Source organism: Octopus bimaculoides, chromosome 10, assembly GCF_046866305.1.
Source record: "Octopus bimaculoides isolate indiv1 chromosome 10, ASM4686630v1, whole genome shotgun sequence".
Taxonomy (NCBI): Eukaryota; Metazoa; Mollusca; class Cephalopoda; order Octopoda; family Octopodidae; genus Octopus; species Octopus bimaculoides.
This window is the reverse complement of record NC_142937.1, coordinates 31,198,339-31,217,676: the sequence shown is the minus strand read 5'-3', so window position 1 is coordinate 31,217,676 and position 19,338 is coordinate 31,198,339. Positions and strand designations below refer to the sequence as shown.

Genomic DNA, 19,338 nt, shown 5'->3' with positions numbered 1-19,338 from the left:
AGGTAGCGCACCTCGGTAGCACTGCCAGGCGAGGGACCTTTGGAAATTATCCATGGGCCCCGGCCCGAAAGTTCTCCCGAACAGACTGTTCAACTGATTATCTTCAACACCTAGAGTTTCCCCGAGAACGTCGTCGCACTTTTCCTCCACTAACCCTCTATAGAACGCTAGAGTGGAGCTACTACCGATCGCACTGCCCGCCTAACTGAGGGCGGTGAGAGCTTGGTGGCACTCGAGGTGCCAAGCGCCCTTTCTCGGTCTACGTTTGATCCAAGATTGCAGCTCTGTTAAAGAAACGAGCTGCGGAAAATCGCGTCTAACGAACGGCGACCACACCTGTTCACCATCCAGGAAACGCTTGAGATGTCATAGCCTGAGCGCATGTTTGCGCATCAGCAACCACGGCATGCCAAGGCCTCCGTTCAGTAGCTGTTGACAGCAGATGGAGCGCCTGACCAGTGGTACCTGACCCTTCCACAAAAAGTTGAAGAGCAAGCGTACTATCTTGGTTAACCAGCGGTCGGGACAAGGGACGACGGTCAAGCGATAATAGATGACGGATGCGATGTACGCATTCGCCACCTCCGCTCGACCTTTAAAGGAGAGCTTCCTCTCGGCCCATTTCTGGGTGAGGTTGGCCACCCTGTTCGTCACTTCTTCCCAGTTTTTCTCCAACTGGAGGTCTGGACCGAACCAGACCCCGAGCAGTTTAACGGGTCCGTCTGTCCAGCACCCTTCGACGCTGTTGGACGGCATGGACTTGCCCCTCCAGGTGCCCAGTTGCAACCCCACTGACTTTTCCGTGTTAATTTTCACACCTGTCACCGCTTCATACTCGTTTAGTGTCTCGCCAATCAGTTCAATATGCCTGTGGCTCGACACCATCACGGTGACGGCGTCGGCATAAGAAGACACGCTCCTCCCAAATCCCAGATTGCGTGGGACACCCCTCAAAGCCTCCAACTTCTGCAGTAATGGCTCGAGAGTCAATACATACAGAAGGGAGGAGAGAGGACATCCTTGGCGAACCAAATGCGAGATGTTGAACGGTTCCGATAGATGACCGTTCACCCGTATGACCGAGCAGATGCCGCTGTATAAAGCAGCTATCCACCCATGGAAGACCGGACCGAAGCCAGCTGCCAGGTATCGATGGTCGACCCTATCAAAGGCTTTAGACTGATCTAAATTGATCAAAGCACCACCTGCGCCAGCTTCGTTACCCACCCTCTCTATGATGTAGCTCATGAGATGGAGATTGTCGTGGATAGACCTGGTCGGCATGGCGCATGTCTGCACCTTGCTGATCAGTTTGCCCATGACAAGCGCCAATCTCTTGGCTAGCACCTTGGCCAAAATCTTCAACTCTGCATTGAGCAGTGTGATGGGCCTAAAGCTCCTTATAATGACCCCCTTGTTTGGGTCGATAAATACATTCCAGTAGTTATAGGTGCATGACGAACTTTCCCTTAAGATTTGAACAGATGGATAGAGAAAATAGGCATAAAACCCAGTTTAGTAGAGCTTAAGAAAACAGTGTTATTAGGGACAGCTAGGATACTTAGGAGGGTTCTTGGCATCTACATTCACTTGTTGTAGCCCAATGTTAGGAATTTTTCTTTTCCAACAGTCTAATCTGGCGCACATGTACACTTACATTGCACACACACACACACATACGCAAATCAACAGAGAGGGAGTAGAGTTTTTACAGACATTTCCATAGTGAGCAGAAAATCCAAAGTTTTAGACATTCTGTCTTCGGGGAAAAGTTGGCAAAACTAAAATGAAAAGAAATACAGCAGAGTTTTACATCTCTAAGCTAGACAAAAACTGGTTGTTTTTAATCTCACTCCTGTCGACTTCTTCCTGTTGAAGGACTCTCTCTGAAAAGTTGGATTTTCTACTCTCCATGACAATTTCACTGTACTCTTTCCATTCAATATAGTCTTGCCAACACAGACCCTTACCAATTTCTTTGGATTCTGTGAAGGCATTCAACCACATGTTCAACATCTTCACTCAAACTGCCACTTTATATGATATGTAATTATATTGACATGTGTTAATTATTATTTTTATTTAAATATTGTAATTTAAACAGTAATGAATCCTATTGATCAAAGGTAAAATCTGAAAACTCAAAAAGTTTTGTTTCCATCTTTTACAGATTTAACAATTGCAAAAAATTACAAAATTTTCCAAAATGGTAAATGGATTTACAAACCTTTTTCTCCTTTTAAACTAAACGCTGTCTTTTCGGTTCTGTTTCCTATTTTTTTCTTTCTCTCAAAGTTTTTTCTCACTCGGTTTTTTTTAAAACTTTTTCCAATCCGCTCGATTTCCTTTTAAGGAGCACCAACCACAACCATCACCATTTAATGACCTCCTTCCATGCTGGCATGACTTGGACAATTATAAAGGATCCAACAAGCTGCAGGACTGTGTCAAACGCCAATATTTGCTTTGGCATGGTTTCTATGGCTGATTATCTTCCATAATGCCAACCATTTCACAGAGTGTACAGGATGCATTTTCTCATCGCTCCTGCAACTAGGACTATGACAGTCATAATAATTGTGATTGTGGTTATGATATTCATCATCATCAACGTCATTTAGCATCCACATTCCATGCTGGCATAAGTTGGATGTTTTGACAGGATACCACAAGTCCCAGGACTATGTCAGGCTTCAGTGTCTGCTTTGGCGTGGTTTCTACATTTCAATGCCCTTCCTTACACCAATTTAGAGAGAGAGTGCCATATGATATTTTCATGGCATCACCACTGATGAAGTTATCAAGTAATTGGAAGGACGAAAGGAAAAATAAAAATATCACTTGAAGGAAGAGAGTAGGAGAGAGGTGGGTGGCTTTATATCAGGTGTGTTGAAAGGCTAAAATATGACAGAGACAAGAGCACAGGTGTGAAGGTAGATGGGAGTGGCTAGGAAGAAGATAAAAATGGTAGTGACAGGTAGACAATAGATCAGGGGAAGTGAAAAGGGAGGGGGTAGTGTGATAAGAGAGATGTAGGCAGAGGTGAATACAGTGAGTGATGAACAAGGATGGAGGTGCAGTTGATGAGTGGGGGGGGGCAAAGGTGAGAGAGAGAAGGCAGGGGGATGTTGTAGATGCAAGAGTGGTGGGGAGGTAGATGTAGAGGAGGGTACATAAGGGTGGCTATGAGAGGGTGTTGAGAATCACAGCAAACGCTTGAGGGGTTAAGATGAAGTATGGCTGAGGAGAGAGAAGGCACAGAGAGGATGTGATCAGTGAAAATAGTGTGGGAAAGGATAATGGAAATAAGGGAAAAAGTTGTTCTGGCAGAGGGTGGCGGTGGGGGAGTAAGTAGTAGTGGAAAGGAAATGGTGAGGAGTAATATGTGGTAATTTTGCTTCCAAATGAATACAGCCATATGTAGTGATGATGATGAAAAAATCCCTGAAAGAAATCAATGATATTGATTTATCTATTTACTTCAGGACCAGCTGTGTTTGGAGGGAACACAACCCTTCATATCGAAGTGCCAAATATGGAAAGAATTATTGTCTGGAGAAACAAGTATTATAATCTCGAATGTGACTGGACTTGTGATAGGAATGGCAGCCATGAAGTTAGCCATACTAAGAACGTTTCATCTCTTTCAATTCAAAATATCACTGAAAAAGATTTATCTTGGACTTTTTGAGACAGAAATCATTGCTCTCCAGAATTTACTTTGAAGATTAAAGGTAAGGAAATTACTTCTGCTAATAATAATTCTTTCTAAGTTTCATGTGGAAGAGGTTCTTTGATTGCATTAATTTGAGTATATTTGGCTGGTCCTTTATTTCATCAACCCCAAAGGGATGAAAGGCAAAGCTGACCTTAGCAGTATTTGAACTCAGAAGTGAAAGAGGCAGAAGAAATGCCACTGAACATTTTTTTCTGGTGCAGCAACAGTTCTATATTTAAGAGATGAGGAATTATGTACATTATTTACAATATTTACATTTGACGGATATTTGTCCTCATCTTGTTTGTTGTTAACACAACATTTCAGGTGATATACCTTCCAGCCTTCATCAGATGTCTTGGGGAAATTTCAAACCTGGGTTCCCATTCCTAAGGTATTTTTTGATGTTATTATTATTATTATTATCATCATCATCATTATTCAGGTCACTGCTTGGAATCGAAGTCAGAATCTTAGGGTTAGTAGCCCGCGCTCTTAACCACTACACCATATGCGTAGTGGTTAAGAGCACAGGCTACTAACCCCAAGATTCAGAGTTTGATTCCAATTTAAAATTACCACCTTTTTGCTTTCCCCATAGCCCTTAATATTTTCTCAACTGTTTTATCACCTCACAATTCTTTATACCAGCCACTTTCAATGCTATAATTTGTTAACATTTTGTTTGAGTCACCAAATTTAATTACACAAGAATGTTAGGAAGCCTTATACAGAGTTTGCAACTAAGTTAATAAATAGGAAAGTTTCAGTTTCTGTTTGAATAACGAGGAAATTAATTCTGTTTAAATAATGGGTAAATGTATATGCTGCCCCTAGTAAATGATGGACTGATCTGTTGACCATCCATTTTTGTGTTAAAAAAGTCAGTCCCCTTTGTTAATGCTACGTAACCTTTCTAAATGATGGACTGATCTGAAGGGGGCCATTTAATCAGTTAGACATAGTAGTCTAAGATAATTGTGTGTGTTAATCCTTTTCTTACCATATTTTTGTTGAAATGTATTGCCTTTGTTTCAATTAATTTTGGAAATAATAAAGAATTTAGTGAAATAACCTTGTCATTACTAAGTTAGTGTTTGGAACACAAGTTTATTTGAAGTTTTGATGGAAGGTTTTACTTTAGATCTCTTTAAAACAAGGAATTTGTACAATAAAAACAAAAGTAGTTTTGAGCAGGTTGGTACCAAAATGGTTCAGCCTGGTTGATATTACTATCTTTTATTAAAAACAAAAAGTTTGTTTTCTTGTTCATCTTTTGCAGATGAGGAAGCAGGAACCAGCATACCCATCTATGCCATAGTCATCCCTTCTATACTCGACCTTGTAGCCATCCTTTTCATAATCTTCTCTGTCATATTCAAATGGCCTCCTTACATTTGGATCAGGACCCGTGTCATCCAGTGTGTATGTCATGGGAAATACCAGAATCCACCAGAGGCATAAGAATTCTATGATTTGTGATTTTTTTCATGTTTTTCTTAAAGGAGAAATATTGAATATATTTATTAAAATTATATATATCCAGTATACCCATCTATGCCATAGTAATCCCTTCTATAATTGTCCTTGTAGCCTTTCTTTCCACAGCCTTCTTTGTCAATTGGATCAAAACTTGTATCATCCACGATCCACCGGATGTAGTATAAAAATGCTACTTTTTCTTACAATTAAAAACTAAAATTTTTTTTTAAATAATAACCTTGTTATTGTCATTTACAGTACATTGTGCTCAGATTGGCTAACTCAGAAAAATCTCAGGTTAAAATAATCACCTGATAGTGGTTGAGGGCTCATTTGAGCCACAATTTTAAGGACTATCAGCTGGGACCAAAATTATTTGTTTTTTCTTTGTATATAACCAAATCAGAGCATATCTCTGGGAAGTGTTAATCTTGTATTTTTTCTAAAAAACAAAAAAAAAAAAACAGAGAACAGCTTTTCATGAGTTATCTCATTTGTAGCTGTACATAGTAATGATCAGAAAGCATGTAAAGCTTCCATCAGTCTCCCTTTGTTAAAGCTTTAATTTCTTATAAAGAATAAAAGGTTTAGAATGGTACAACAATGCACTATAGAACAAAAAATGGACTATATACCTGTTGTAATTTTTTTATTCCTTACAAACAATACACAATGCTTCAAGCAAACTACAATACTCTCCTATCTTTAATTTCTTATTTTTAAGGGTTAATCTTTCATATGGCTCCATTTGATCCCATAATACTTTTCATTCTACATCCAAATGAGCCTGTTGGTTCATATGACAAATAGAAATTTTTCTAAAAGTTATGCAGAAACAAATTCAGAAGTGGAGGTCACATCTGAATATGACACTGGTGTCCCCTGTTACCATCACCATCATCGGTTAACGTCTGTTCTCCATGCTAGCATGGTTTGGACGGGTCGACTGGTGCTCCAGTCTGATCTGGCAGTTTTTACAGCTGAATACCCTTCCTCACGACAACTTCTCCAAGAGTGTAGTCGGTACTTTTTTTAAGGCATAAGGGCCAGATGGGGTTGGCATCGACCACAACCAGATGGTGCTTTTTACATGCCATGGAAGCCAGTCAAGGCTGCACTGGCATCATAATGTACATAATTCCTCATCTCTCAAATATAGAACTGTAAGATGACTCAAATACAGCATTTTTAAAAGCAGACTACACTAATTCAATATCTGTGTTGTCTGAGATACTTGTCACAGGTTGTTTGAAATGAGGTTAAATTGTCATTGTTCTTCAGCTTTGTCACTTCCACTTTTCCAAATGGTTGAGTGCAATTGTTATGAATAGGATTGCAGATAGTAAAATTCATCTTTGGTAATATCAGTCTATGGTCAGACCAGCACTCTTGCCAAGGAATGTGGTGCAAACAACAAGTTAATTTCCTATCTGATACCATACAAAGTGGAATCTTAGAGGCATATGTTCATAACATCCTGCAGGATAAAAGGTTGAAAATTCCATGTTTATTGCTATTATATGTGATTGCTCTGGAATAGAACACGAATCAGTTATTGTTATGTTTCTGAAAACGAGGATGTCCACGAAGATTTTCTCCTGGAAAACTTCATCGCAAAAACAAGCGAGTAAAGAAAAATTGGCAAAACTACAGTTGTATTACTCTCATCACTACACACACACACACACACTGACTTTGTTGCCTCATAATTTCCAGAAAAAAAATGGACATTTAAAAAAAAAAATTAAAGTTATATGGAAAGAAAATGTCAGGTTGTGAGAATCCTCTCTTCAACACCTAGGAAACATTTTTTTTCCAGCAAATCTTTACATACACTCTATTTACAAGATCAAAGCAATTATTTTTTGAAAGTTTTGTTAAAAGGTATCCATTTTCCCGGAAGTTATGAGGCAACAAAGTCGGTGGGGTATACACCTATACAAGAATTTAGAACATTTCCAGCCACTACTGCTATGTCCACGACATGTCACTTTTAGGTCATTTGGCTATTAAAGAACATTTTATTAACAATCTACTGTAGTACAGCACTCCTGCATTTTTCTGTAATTTTCTTTCTCTCTCTTCTTTCCCTACTCCTACTTCTCCTCTGCCTTCATCTTCTCTTTCTTCTTCTTTTTACTCACCCCCCCCCCCACCCTCGCTCAGCTGCTCCTACTTAAAATGTTTGTGTTTGTATGTGTGTGTGTGCATAATTGAAATGAAATAGAGATTGTATGACTCTGAAAATAAAAAAAAACTGACACTATCCTAATTCTGTTTGATTATGTGTGTGTCATGTGACCTTGAGAAGTATGTGAATGCTTGGATGTGGTTATTCAGTACCTCATTTCATCCTTTATTTAAATAGCAATTAACCGTCATTATAAACGGCACGGAGTCAACTAATAAACAAATAAATAGAATTATGAAAACGGACTATATGTAATTTGAACCTTTCCCCCCCTTATTTATTAATTTTTTTTTTTTACGGAATCCCACGTTTTAGGCTATGGAGATTCCGATTCTGAAAAAATAATTTTTGAAAAATTTCAATTCCCCCCCTCCCCACCAAGCAGGCTATTTACATGCTAGAAATAACAGCCAAATCTCACAAAACTAGTGTTAGGGTTAGGTTTACCCTGTGGATCTATATAAAAACCGGGGGGGGGGGGTCGAAATTTTGAAAATTTTTTTCCGGAATTGGATTCTCCATGGTCTGAAACATAGGATTCCGTAAAAAAAAACAAAATTTAAAAGGGGGGGTATACCCAGATTACATATACTCCATCTCCACCGGGTTCCGTTTATATCTCACATGTTATAAAAGCATAAATTACCAGGAAGAAAATGGGATCGACTGAGATGTGGTCATCAATCGTTGCTTGCCTATAAAGCCCTTTATTCTCTTTACCCTACCTCGGCAATCAAAAGGTCGTTTTTCTTTCAGGAGCGTAACGACCACGTACACTTGCATGTAGTGAATAACTAAAATCGCAGACCAATATAAAGTCGAAAGTTTACAATCACGAAAATATAGGTGGCCCTTAAAAGGACCGTCTGATAAACAAAATCTAGAATAGATTTACTTGCTGCTGGTGTACTTGGTAACAGCCTTGGTACCTTCAGAGACGGCGTGTTTGGCCAACTCACCAGGGAGAAGCAGACGGACAGCAGTCTGCACCTCACGGCTACTGATGGTTGAACGTTTGTTGTAGTGAGCCAAACGGCTGGCTTCAGAAGCTATTCTTTCGAACAAATCGTTGACAAAACTGTTCATGATAGACATAGCTTTGCTGGAAATACCAGTATCGGGGTGGACTTGTTTCATTACCTTGTAGATGTAGATGGAATAACTTTCCTTCCTCTTCTTCTTGCGCTTCTTGTCTCCGGCGGGACGCGTAGCTTTCGCCTTCGAAGCCTTCTTGGCTCCTTTCGAAGCAGTAGCTGGTGCTGGTGGCATGATGTCACTGGCAGAGATTGACAATACAACCAACTCCACATCCACTCTATTTATAGCTGTCAAGTAGGCTCAGCAGATGAACATTTTTTATAAATCCGCGCCCTTCATTTTCATTGGTGGAAATTGACGAGTGTATCACGTGACAAAAGCCCGCTTATTTTCACCTGCTTAGTGCAAATCTCGGATGCTGGAGCCTACTCGGCGGTATTTAAAGGCGAAAAGCACTTTTTATTTCAATTATTCGCTGTTTTGTTGCAAATTAGTATCGAATCTCTATAGAAAATGTCTGGTCGTGGTAAAGGAGGTAAAGTGAAGGGAAAGAGTAAGACCCGTTCATCCCGTGCTGGACTTCAGTTCCCTGTCGGTCGTATCCACCGTCTTCTGCGTAAGGGAAACTATGCCCAACGTGTTGGTGCCGGAGCTCCAGTCTACTTGGCTGCTGTTATGGAATATTTGGCTGCCGAAGTGTTGGAATTGGCAGGAAATGCTGCCAGAGACAACAAGAAATCCAGAATTATTCCCCGTCATTTACAGTTGGCCATCCGTAACGACGAAGAATTAAACAAACTTTTGTCTGGAGTGACCATCGCCCAGGGTGGTGTTCTTCCCAATATTCAGGCTGTTCTTCTCCCCAAGAAGACCCAGAAGCCTTCTTCCAAGTAAGCGCTTTCGGTGATGGTATTTTTGGCTTAATCTAACGGCCCTTTTCAGGGCCCCTCATTTTCTATGCATAGTCTTCTTGCCGGTTTTATTTGCGATTGGTTTGTTTTCCTATCTAGCATACTAGGAATCCGTTACTCTTGTTTTTAAATCCAGATTACCGAAGGGGTCTTATCGTGGCCACTACAATTATTTTCTGATAGTTATTTCTTAGATGCTAAGAGTGTTAGGGGTAGGGGGCCTTACAGTAACCCGATACGGCATCAATGGAGAAGAGCAGACAAGCGGTGCATTGACATGGACAACATTGTTCCTCGCAGCTTGTCCAAATTGCACAGCCTGTACTGGGGGGAGCCTTTGTCTCCTTTTCGCACAGCGGCCACCCATTACTTTATGTTTAGGATGCCCACATCAGTTGCACTCTAATCCGTCTTGACGGATCTTACTATTTTGTTCACCACCGACTTAGAAAGGATTATTTCAAAATTTTCTCTCTGGACCGATTTAGGCCTATTTTTTGGCACGGTGGGAAAGGGCTTTTCGAGTAAAATATTTCTAATGATTTAAGGGTGATTTGGCTGTTACTAGCACATGCTTCGGTTCTTTGTCCCTACGTGCATTGATATTTTTCAGCTGTAACTTAGGCAAACGAACGGGAGAGGACTTTCGGTTAGTATCTTTCAAAGCTTTTCGGTAAGGAAAAAGTGATTTAAGGGAGATTTAGTTGTCGTTTCTTTCTCGCTCGCCATGTATTGATGTTTTTGAATTTTTTTTTTCAATCCTACTCCCTGCCCCTGATTGTTTTAAATTTAAGATATTGGAGAGCCTGGGGGTCATTTCTGGCATTTATCCAGTGACTTTTTAAAAATAGGTATGTATAAGAATTTTAAATAGCATACTTTTCTGTTAAAAAATGTTTTTCTTGGCCTCTGGTACTATTCAAGAAAAGTGGTCCCGTTCCGCGCTAGCGAGTCGTGACTAGTCGATCCTACGACTACCTAGCGTGAATCGGTCTTTCAAAATCTAGTTGTTCTATGGTATCAGTACATGAGGGACATTACAAGTTATTATCTTTTGCGTAACTCCTACCAAATTGGTGCACTTGGGCACATCGTAGAAATAGATAAATCTGTGGTGTGCAAGCGCAAATACAACGGAGGATGGGATAGAGAGGATAAAAATAGGTTTTTAGTCTTTAGACCGTTCTTCTGAAACTCTTCTACCACTTATTAAAAAATTTATCAAACCAGGGACGACTAATATATTCTGATTGTTGGAGTGCGTACAATGGGATTACTGAAATAGATGTGACACCAAAATACACCCTGGAAGAACGTAAAACGACGTTTTAAGAGTAAGATGGAGTATGTCTGTCTCTCTACCTATCTATCTATTACTCGAAAGTTCGCGCGTCCGCGCTAGCTAGTCGTGAGTAGAAAACACAAATTTAATATAAAAACATATTTCCTGAAAAGGTGATTTAAAGGGAGATTTGGCTATTGTTTCTAGCATATCCCATGACCTTCTTTCTCACACTGACAAGTATTGATGCCTTGCAATATTTTTCTTCCCATTAATTGCATAAATTCGTTTTATGCTATTAGAAAATGTTTTTGAAAATTTATGATTTTTATCAATCTTAAAACATTACCGGTCATGGGATATGCTAGAAACAACAACCAAATGTCCCTTAAATCACTCACCTTTCCGTCTGAAAATATGTACTTTTTTTTTTTTTTTCTCACCGAAAAGAATTCAATAGTTTCTAAGTGCGTAGCGCCCACAAAATCGGCCCGGAGAGGAAAAGATCGTGGGTTTACAAAAAAACCATTGGGAAATATTTTTTGTCAAAAATATGCTCCAGATCATTTCCAAGGGCAACGTGAAAAAAAAAGTTTGAAAACTCCCCGTCAAAACAAATTGCAACTTATATGGGCGATCTAGCCCTGACGTCCGCCCACGCACGATGTGTGTGTATGTATATATATATATATATATGCGAGTAAAAAATACAAAAAAGGTGGTTTTTTTGTATGATTGTGTATAGCGGAATATATTATTTTATTTAAAAGAGTTCCAACTGTCTGTTTTTTATGTTTTATTTATATTCCTGCAGAACCAATGTAGGATATGGAATATATAATATAATATAAAATAAAATAAAATAAAAATGGATGGCACCATGAAAGAAAGTATTGAGTGTTCAATATAAAGGATCAAATATATAAATATAAATATATAAAGGCGACTCGAGTTTCAGGGCTATTTCCCTTCGTCATGACCGGTATGACAGACTAAGGGTTTTGTATGATCGTGTATAGAGGAATATATTATTTTATTTAAGAGTTCCAATTCTGTTTTTTATGTTTTATTTACATTCTTGTATATGAGGTGTGGGTACAGAATTAGTAACCGGGATAAAATTAGTAATCGCTGATTTCTCGTTATTTTCCTCCGTCCGTTTGAAATGATTGCATTATTGTTTTGTATGGCTACATTATGTTTGGGAGTAAATATTGATCAGCATAATTGTTGAAAGTGAGAGTACGAAACATAAGTCAGGTGACAGGTACTTTTTTTTTTCCACTTTGATCCAGTTGTTATTGAGAGTGCTAATGAAACATCTGGATAATTTTTGGTATTTAAATATTCTTTTCTTTGGATTCTAAATCAATTTTTTTTCCCCACCAAAATCCAATTTGATAATTTCAAAAATTTTTTTAAATGTCTAAAATGTGGTAAAATGAGTAATGTTCAAGAATTTCTCCGCTTTCACTGCATGCTGTTTAAATATATCAGAAAGAGAGGCACTCCAGCAGATCGTGAAGAATCTATAGAGAATTTTTTATGCTGAGGTTTTTTTTATTATTTATTTAGTCGTCTTTCATATCATGTGCCATTTTTCCCTGATCCTCTCTCATTTGACCTAATTATATATTGTATTTCTGATATTTCTAATGTCTAGAGATAGATATTGATGTGTATGGGTCTGTTTTCTGAGGACTGAAGCGGCAAATTTACCTTATCTAGTCTTACTCATTTTGCCCCAGCCAAATTTGTCTTACGTGCTCAAAGAGGACGGCGATAATTTTCTGAAGTAGTGATCAGATAATGTTATAATGTTTTCAGTGCATTTAGAGAAGGTCATTTACTTAGGTGATTTAGATTTTGTAAGGCAGTGAACATTAAGAAAAATATATTTTGTTTCAAAGTCAAAAATGCAATAAAAACTTCTCATTTTGCTCGCCCTATATATATATATCCATATATATATATATATATATATATATATATATATATATATGTAATGCGAAAACTAATTTGCGTGTGTCACACTTTGACTCCCCACTATTCAATGACACTTCCTCGCGCTGGGGTGAGAGTAATAGTAGGCACAGAGACGGTGAAGGCGGTGGCGAAGACAGAGAAAGAGAGGGAGGAAAGTGAAACAAAGAATTTTAGGGAGAGTTGGTGGTGGCAATGGGAGAAAGAAAGACGGGAGATGATGTACAACTTTCCTGGACAGAAATTCCTGTGGCCAGCATACTGAACACTATCATTTTTGTTTTATTTTTGCTTTCTTTATATATATGTATATATATATATATATATATATATATATATATGTATATATATATATATATGTATATATATATGTATGTATGTTTATATGATATACTTTAATTGAAATACAGTTTCCCCAAAATTAAACATATCTAATATAATAAATGTGAATGTCAGTGTGTCTCAGTTTTTCAACTTTACTCCTAGAGGCCGTAGCCCAACATATCATACCATTTTGGAATCAGGCTGACTCCGTGAGCAAATTAAAAACATTCCGGACCTGCAATCCTGAAAATTTAGATTCCTATTTTTTCATTATTGCCATTGTTTTCGGGAATTTTCTTTACACGATTTTTTGCGACGAATATGATCATCATTATATCGACCCCAGTGTTTGACTGGTACTTAATTTATCTCCGAAAGGATGGAAGGCAAAATTGACCTCGACGGATTTCGAACTGAGAACGTAGCGGCAGACGAAACACCGCTAAGCATTTCGCCCAGCGTTCTAACGATTCTGCCAGCTCACACCCTTAAATAATAATAACAATAATGGTTTCAAATTTCACCACGAGGGCAGCCATTTTAAGGGAGGGGATGAGTCGATCACATCGACCCCAGTGTTCAACTGGTACTTATTTTTTCGACCCCGAAAGGATGAAAGGCAGAGTCACCCTCGGCGGAATTTGAACTCAGAACGTAGTGACGGGCGAAATACCACTAAGCACTTCGTCCAGCGCGCTAATGATTCTGCCAGCTCGCCGCCTTAATAATAATGATTGGAATAAAATTCGGGCAGAAGGTAAAACGCACAAAGAAAAGGCCCCTTGGATTGATAGATTATCTGACTTAGAATTGAACATTTAACCTAGTTAAACTAAAGAGCTGAGGGTATATTATACTTTTTAAAGTCAAAAATATATTTTCTGAGTGTGAGGATTTACATAGCTGTGTAGTAAAAAGCTTATTTCGCAACTGTGGTTCCTGGTTTAAATGCAGAATAGGCTGACGTGAGGCATTTGCCAGTGAAAGCTATACAATGGGACTGAATCTGGGTGATTGCAAAGCAAACTTATGCATTTCCATGAAATTAGATTTCATCGTTGTCTCAATAACGGTAGAGGGGAGATAACTCAGAAGTAAAACCCAACGTTTTAATAGCTGACATTCTGGAATATCAAAAATATTTGTCTGCTTTCATAATTTTATGAATTTGAGACTTTGTTCTGTTCTAAAATATTGAAGGATTTAAACAATGAATAGATAGCAAAAGCTTTATAGCAGATTGTAATCATTACAAAAACTGCAGTAATAATATCTTTCTTCCAGTTGGTTGTGAATCTTCCGTTTGTCCTAGACCAAACGGATCGAGCAGACGCCTGGTCAAGTGTTGTTCCATCCAGTCTTTTCATCACTATTTAGGGATATATTTTATTATATTGTATCCTTTCCCAAAGGGAGTGCGGTCCATGAGCTTTACATCCGTCAACAAAAGTATGCTATTAAAACAAATCTTATATACCTTTTTTTTTTAATCACTGCGGGTAAATCCCAGCAACGACCTCAGGCTCTCCAATGTTTTAAAATTATAAACAGAAACAATGGGTGGGGGTTGAATAGAATGAGTTTTCAAAACTTAATAGCATGTTTATGGAGAGAAAAATATTGAAAGACATCAATACATTTCAATGACGAAAGGTGGTCGTAGGATGTGCTAGAAACAACTAAATTTCCCTTAAATCACACACCCTATCGTCTGAAAACCGAAAGGGCTTCATGGCTTTTTAAGTGCGTAGTAAAAAAAAAAAGTCCAGTGAAAGGGTGGGGTGAAAATGAAATTTCTAGAAATTTTGTTCATAAAAATGCCCTCATTTCGAACAAATCTGTAAAAACCAACTTATGTGGACGTCCTGATCCGAAATCGCACCTTCGTTTGCTTTTTCCTTGTAAATAAATAACTGCTAATGTTTACCTTCAGTTGTGGTTGAAAGGTTCCAGTCAACGATGAAACCAATGTGCGCGAGTGCCTGCTCATATATTTAGGACACCGTCCCACATATTAAATAGCGTTCGGCAGAACTTCTTGTGAAAAGCCGATCACAGATGCGGAAGTAGAAGACGTCTTGTCGTGGGGACAGGTCACCGGGACTAGATGGTCTTCCCTAAGAATTTTATTATAGTATGCCAGAATCGTTTGGGCAATTGTTGGCTTGCGTCTTCACCAACTGGCAACAGAACGGGTTCATACCGAAATCTGTGAGCCGGGGAGTGGTGACGCTGCTAAGGAAGGACCCAAAGGGGATCTAGTGAATAACTCTAAGGCCGGTTCTTTCTACTAGCAGTTGTATATAATAAATAATTAAGGGCGTCATTATTTAGAAAAGCAGAAAGTTGATATTTTCAGAGTAAACGGGCGAATAGGAATGACTACTCTCCTTGGAGAATAATTCTGTCCAGTGCTTCAAAGAACTTACGGGATAACTTTAAAGGGTACCACTTTAGCGTAGGGGTGATAAAAACATTGAAATAGTGAAATGCACGGTAAAAGAGGAAATTATTGTGCTTATTTGTTGATTGCTCTTTTATATAGATTAGTCTGGAGTCAAATGAGTAAAAACAAAAAGTAAGCGTAGATAATGAAGTCACTTCGAAAAAATGCGGTAGACGGCCCTCGAATTTCAAAGAATAAAATTTACACATTTTTGGTAAGTTAGAGTAACCTCCCCTGAAAGTAGCTTTATTCAGAAAACTGACAACCTTATAATGACCACCACAACAACTTAAATATATACATCATCTGTTGTTAGGACCAACTTGTGGCTCAGCAGGTCACTAAAACCATTCTGCAAAATGACCGAAACAATGCGTGTATCTGTTGTATTTCATTATGCGTTCCTTTGTCTGTTAATTCTTAATATCCGAAATGAGACTTCGGCTGATGTATTTTTTGTGTGGCGGAGTTAATTTAGCACATTAATGTTATAAACTAATTAATCCCGGAAGGTAAGACCTATTCAGAATTTCGAATTGAATGCTTGTTCGGCGGAATTTCGGATAAGGACGCTCACATAAGTTGGATTTTCTCCATCTTGGCGGGGATTTTTCAATTTTTTTTTTTCACGGCCCTTCGAAATAAGGGAGAGGTTTTTGTGAAATTTTTTTTTTGTTTTACTCCATCTCCTTCCGGATCGATTTTAGCCAATCTTCTGGCACTACGTACTTTTGTTTCTAGCACATCCTACGACCTTCGTTTCTTTGTCACTGACAAGTGTTGATGTTTTTCAATACTTTTCTCCCAATAAACACATTTTATGGAATGGTGGTCCATTGCTGGGATATAAACGACAAAGAAAAAAAAATGTAATTTAGGTTAACCACCAAAGCAGCCCGTGTGTCTGCACGAAAAAGCATTTACTGACAGTAAAGTATGTTATAAAAATAAACGAGCTATTACATACTTTTTCCCTGCAATGACATCAGGTTCACCAATACTTTTAAAACTGAAACGGACGGGGGCTGCTTTTTCTTTTTAAAAATCATAAATTTTCGTATATTTCATTAGGAAATGTTAGGCACAACTACAGATTCCTGGCCCCCACCCACTTACTTTGGATGATCATAACTTTCAGAAAAATGGATTTTTAAAAATTTTCTACGAATATGCGTTATATCATGTAGATTCCGAATGTACAAAGCTTTTGGGGGCAAAGTGTTTTAAGGAGGGGTTGGGGTGGGAATTTCGGAAAATTCACCGGCGTCCACTTCAATTTGTCTTAACTTTCAAGAAAATAGATATTTTTTAATGAAATTCTCAACAAATATACCTCGGACTATATAGATTCCGAGAACATAGGAATTTGGGAGGGAAACAATTGGGAGTTACTTTTGAGGACTGTTCCCCACTCGGGGGTGTTTCGGGACAAGTTGTCCATATTTGTTTCATTTTCTCCGTTTTGTGCATCCGTAGCAGCAGGCAATGAAGCTGTCACCGGAAAACTCGTTATGCTAAAAATACCAGCTAAAGGTCAAAACGTTTCTAACAGAAAGACATTGAATAGAATAATTCCTTGTTTGAAATTTTTTAATTGCATATATGTGTGAGGACTAGAAATCTACAGATGCACAAACGGAGAAAATGAAACAAATATGGACGACTTGTTCTGAAACATCCCCGAGTGGAGAACGGTCCTCAAAAGTAACCCCCCAAATTCCTATTTTCTCGGAATCTACGTATATTTTCAGAAAACTTCATTAAAAAATCTATTTTCTTGAAAGTTAAGACGAATTGAAATGGACGCCGGTGAATTTTCCGAAATTCCCACCCCACCCACTCCTAAAACTTTCCCCCCCCCCCAAGTTTTGTATATTCGGAATCTACATAACACATATTCGTAAAAACATTTCATCAAAAAATATCAATTTTTCTGGAAGTTACGATCATCTAAAGTTATGGCGGGGGGGGGGGGGGCAGGAATCTGTAGTTATACGTAGACTCGATAGGCACAAAAAAAGAAACGCATTAGGTACCAGGTGGTCGTAGGATGTGCTAGAAACAGCAACCAAATCTCCCTTCTGAAAATATTTTCAATACTTTTTTTTTTTTTACCGAAAAGACTTCATCGTTAAATGCCTAATGCCAACAACGGTCCGAATGGGAGATGGGTTAAAAGACAAATTCCCCAAAAGTTTTCATAAAAACTTCTCCATGTTGAAGGCCGTGGAGTAAAAAAAATGTAAAATCCCTATCCAAACAGAAAATCCAATTTATTTGGGCGTCCTGATCCGATATCAATGGAGGCCACTCCAGCACCAGATTGAAAATCCACCGATACCTAAGCAGTCTTTGTATACAATTTACGCTCCCAGCTGGCTCTCCAACCATGGCCCTCTGCTTCATACTTTCATCACACTATTGTTTTCAACAACATGAAAAAATTTTTAAAGACCGACTTTTTAATGGACTCTTTACCAAAAACAGGTATGTGTATAATTGGCGGAGACGGACTATATGTAATCTTAACCCTTCCCCCCCCTTATTATTTTTTTTACGGAATCCCACGTTTTAGGCTATGGAGATTCCGATTCTGAAAAAATTTTTCAAAAATCTCAATACCCCCACCCCATTCCCTCATTTAAAAATATTTTCCAGAAATTTTTTTCTCTAGAAATGCGTAAAAAAAATACGGAGATTATGATTCTGAAAAAAAATTGTTTGAAAAATTTCAATTCCCCCCACCACCACCACCACCAAGCAGGCTATTTACATGCTAGAAATAACAGCCAAATCTCACAAAACTAGTTAGGGTTAGGTTTACCCTGTGGATCTATATAAAAACCGGGGGGAGGGGGATCGAAATCTCCATAGCTTAAAACGTGGGATTCCGTAAAAAAAAAAAAAAGGGGGGGAAAGGTTCAGATTACATATAGTCCATCTGGACCGTATAATTAATTACTTTGTGTAAAAAAATTATTTACTTTATTTAGAAAAAAAACCCTCATACATGTTTTGCGCATGACGCGCTAGGTAGTCGTAGGATCGACTAGTCACAACTCGCTGGCGCGGATGCGCACCGGGACCACTCTTGAGTAATACCAAATAAGTTTTATAGAAATCGATTTACCATTATTACCTCAGGTTGTGCTGCATTACAGGAAAAAGACTCACTTTCTAGATAACACGAAAAATCGCCCAAACTTCGTTCTCGGAATGTCCTTAGAAACAGGTTTCCGGAGCCGGATAAATTTTATGAAGAATCGGATCGCAAATAAAATAAACAGCAAGTAGACTAAAATTATGATGTAGTGGGCCCTGAAAAGGGCCGTTAGATTAAGTCAAACGCCATCACCGAAAGCGCTTACTTAGAAGGCTTCTGAGTCTTCTTGGGCAGAAGAACAGCCTGGATATTTGGAAGAACACCACCCTGGGCGATGGTCACTCCAGACAAAAGTTTGTTCAATTCTTCGTCGTTACGGATGGCCAACTGTAAATGACGGGGAATGATTCTGGATTTCTTGTTGTCTCTGGCAGCATTTCCTGCCAATTCCAACACTTCGGCAGCCAAATATTCCATAACAGCAGCCAAGTAGACTGGAGCTCCGGCACCAACACGTTGGGCATAGTTTCCCTTACGCAGAAGACGGTGGATACGACCGACAGGGAACTGAAGCCCAGCACGGGATGAACGGGTCTTGCTCTTTCCCTTCACTTTACCTCCTTTACCACGACCAGACATTTTCAGAGTTCGATACTAATTTGCAACAGAACGGCGAATAATTGAAATGAAAAGCGGTTTTCGCCTTTAAATACCGCCGAGTAGGCTCCAGCAGCAGAGATTTGCACTAAGCAGGTGAAAATAAGCGGGCTTTTGTCACGTGATACACCACACGTCAAATTCCACCAATGAAAATGAAGGGCGCAGATTTATAAAAAATGTTCCTCTGCTGAGCCTACTTG

At 38.7% G+C, this 19,338-nt stretch overlaps 2 protein-coding genes and 1 pseudogene across 2 annotated transcripts; 1 reads left to right on the top strand and 2 right to left on the bottom strand.

The window, feature by feature from the left end:
* Window positions 1–7,201: 7,201 nt before the first annotated feature.
* On the bottom strand, window positions 7,202–8,705 carry LOC149133509 (histone H2B, gonadal pseudogene; annotated as a pseudogene).
* A 97-nt stretch (window positions 8,706–8,802) lies between these two features.
* LOC106868202 (histone H2A) lies at window positions 8,803–10,078 on the top strand. Its single transcript, XM_014913364.3, has one exon. It carries the CDS (start codon window positions 8,943–8,945, stop codon window positions 9,321–9,323), a length of 381 nt encoding a protein of 126 aa, XP_014768850.2. The 5' UTR covers window positions 8,803–8,942; the 3' UTR covers window positions 9,324–10,078.
* A 7,391-nt stretch (window positions 10,079–17,469) lies between these two features.
* Window positions 17,470–19,119, bottom strand: LOC149133508 (histone H2A-like). The gene has a single exon (XM_089358522.1). It carries the CDS (start codon window positions 19,115–19,117, stop codon window positions 18,740–18,742), a length of 378 nt encoding a protein of 125 aa, XP_089214648.1. The 5' UTR covers window positions 19,118–19,119; the 3' UTR covers window positions 17,470–18,739.
* Between the last annotated feature and the right edge of the window lie 219 nt (window positions 19,120–19,338).

Coding starts and splice junctions, on each gene's coding strand:
- LOC106868202 (XM_014913364.3), top strand. CDS start 8,943: ATGTCTGGTCGTGGTAAAGGAGGTAAAGTGAAGGGAAAGAGTAAGACC.
- LOC149133508 (XM_089358522.1), bottom strand. CDS start 19,117: ATGTCTGGTCGTGGTAAAGGAGGTAAAGTGAAGGGAAAGAGCAAGACC.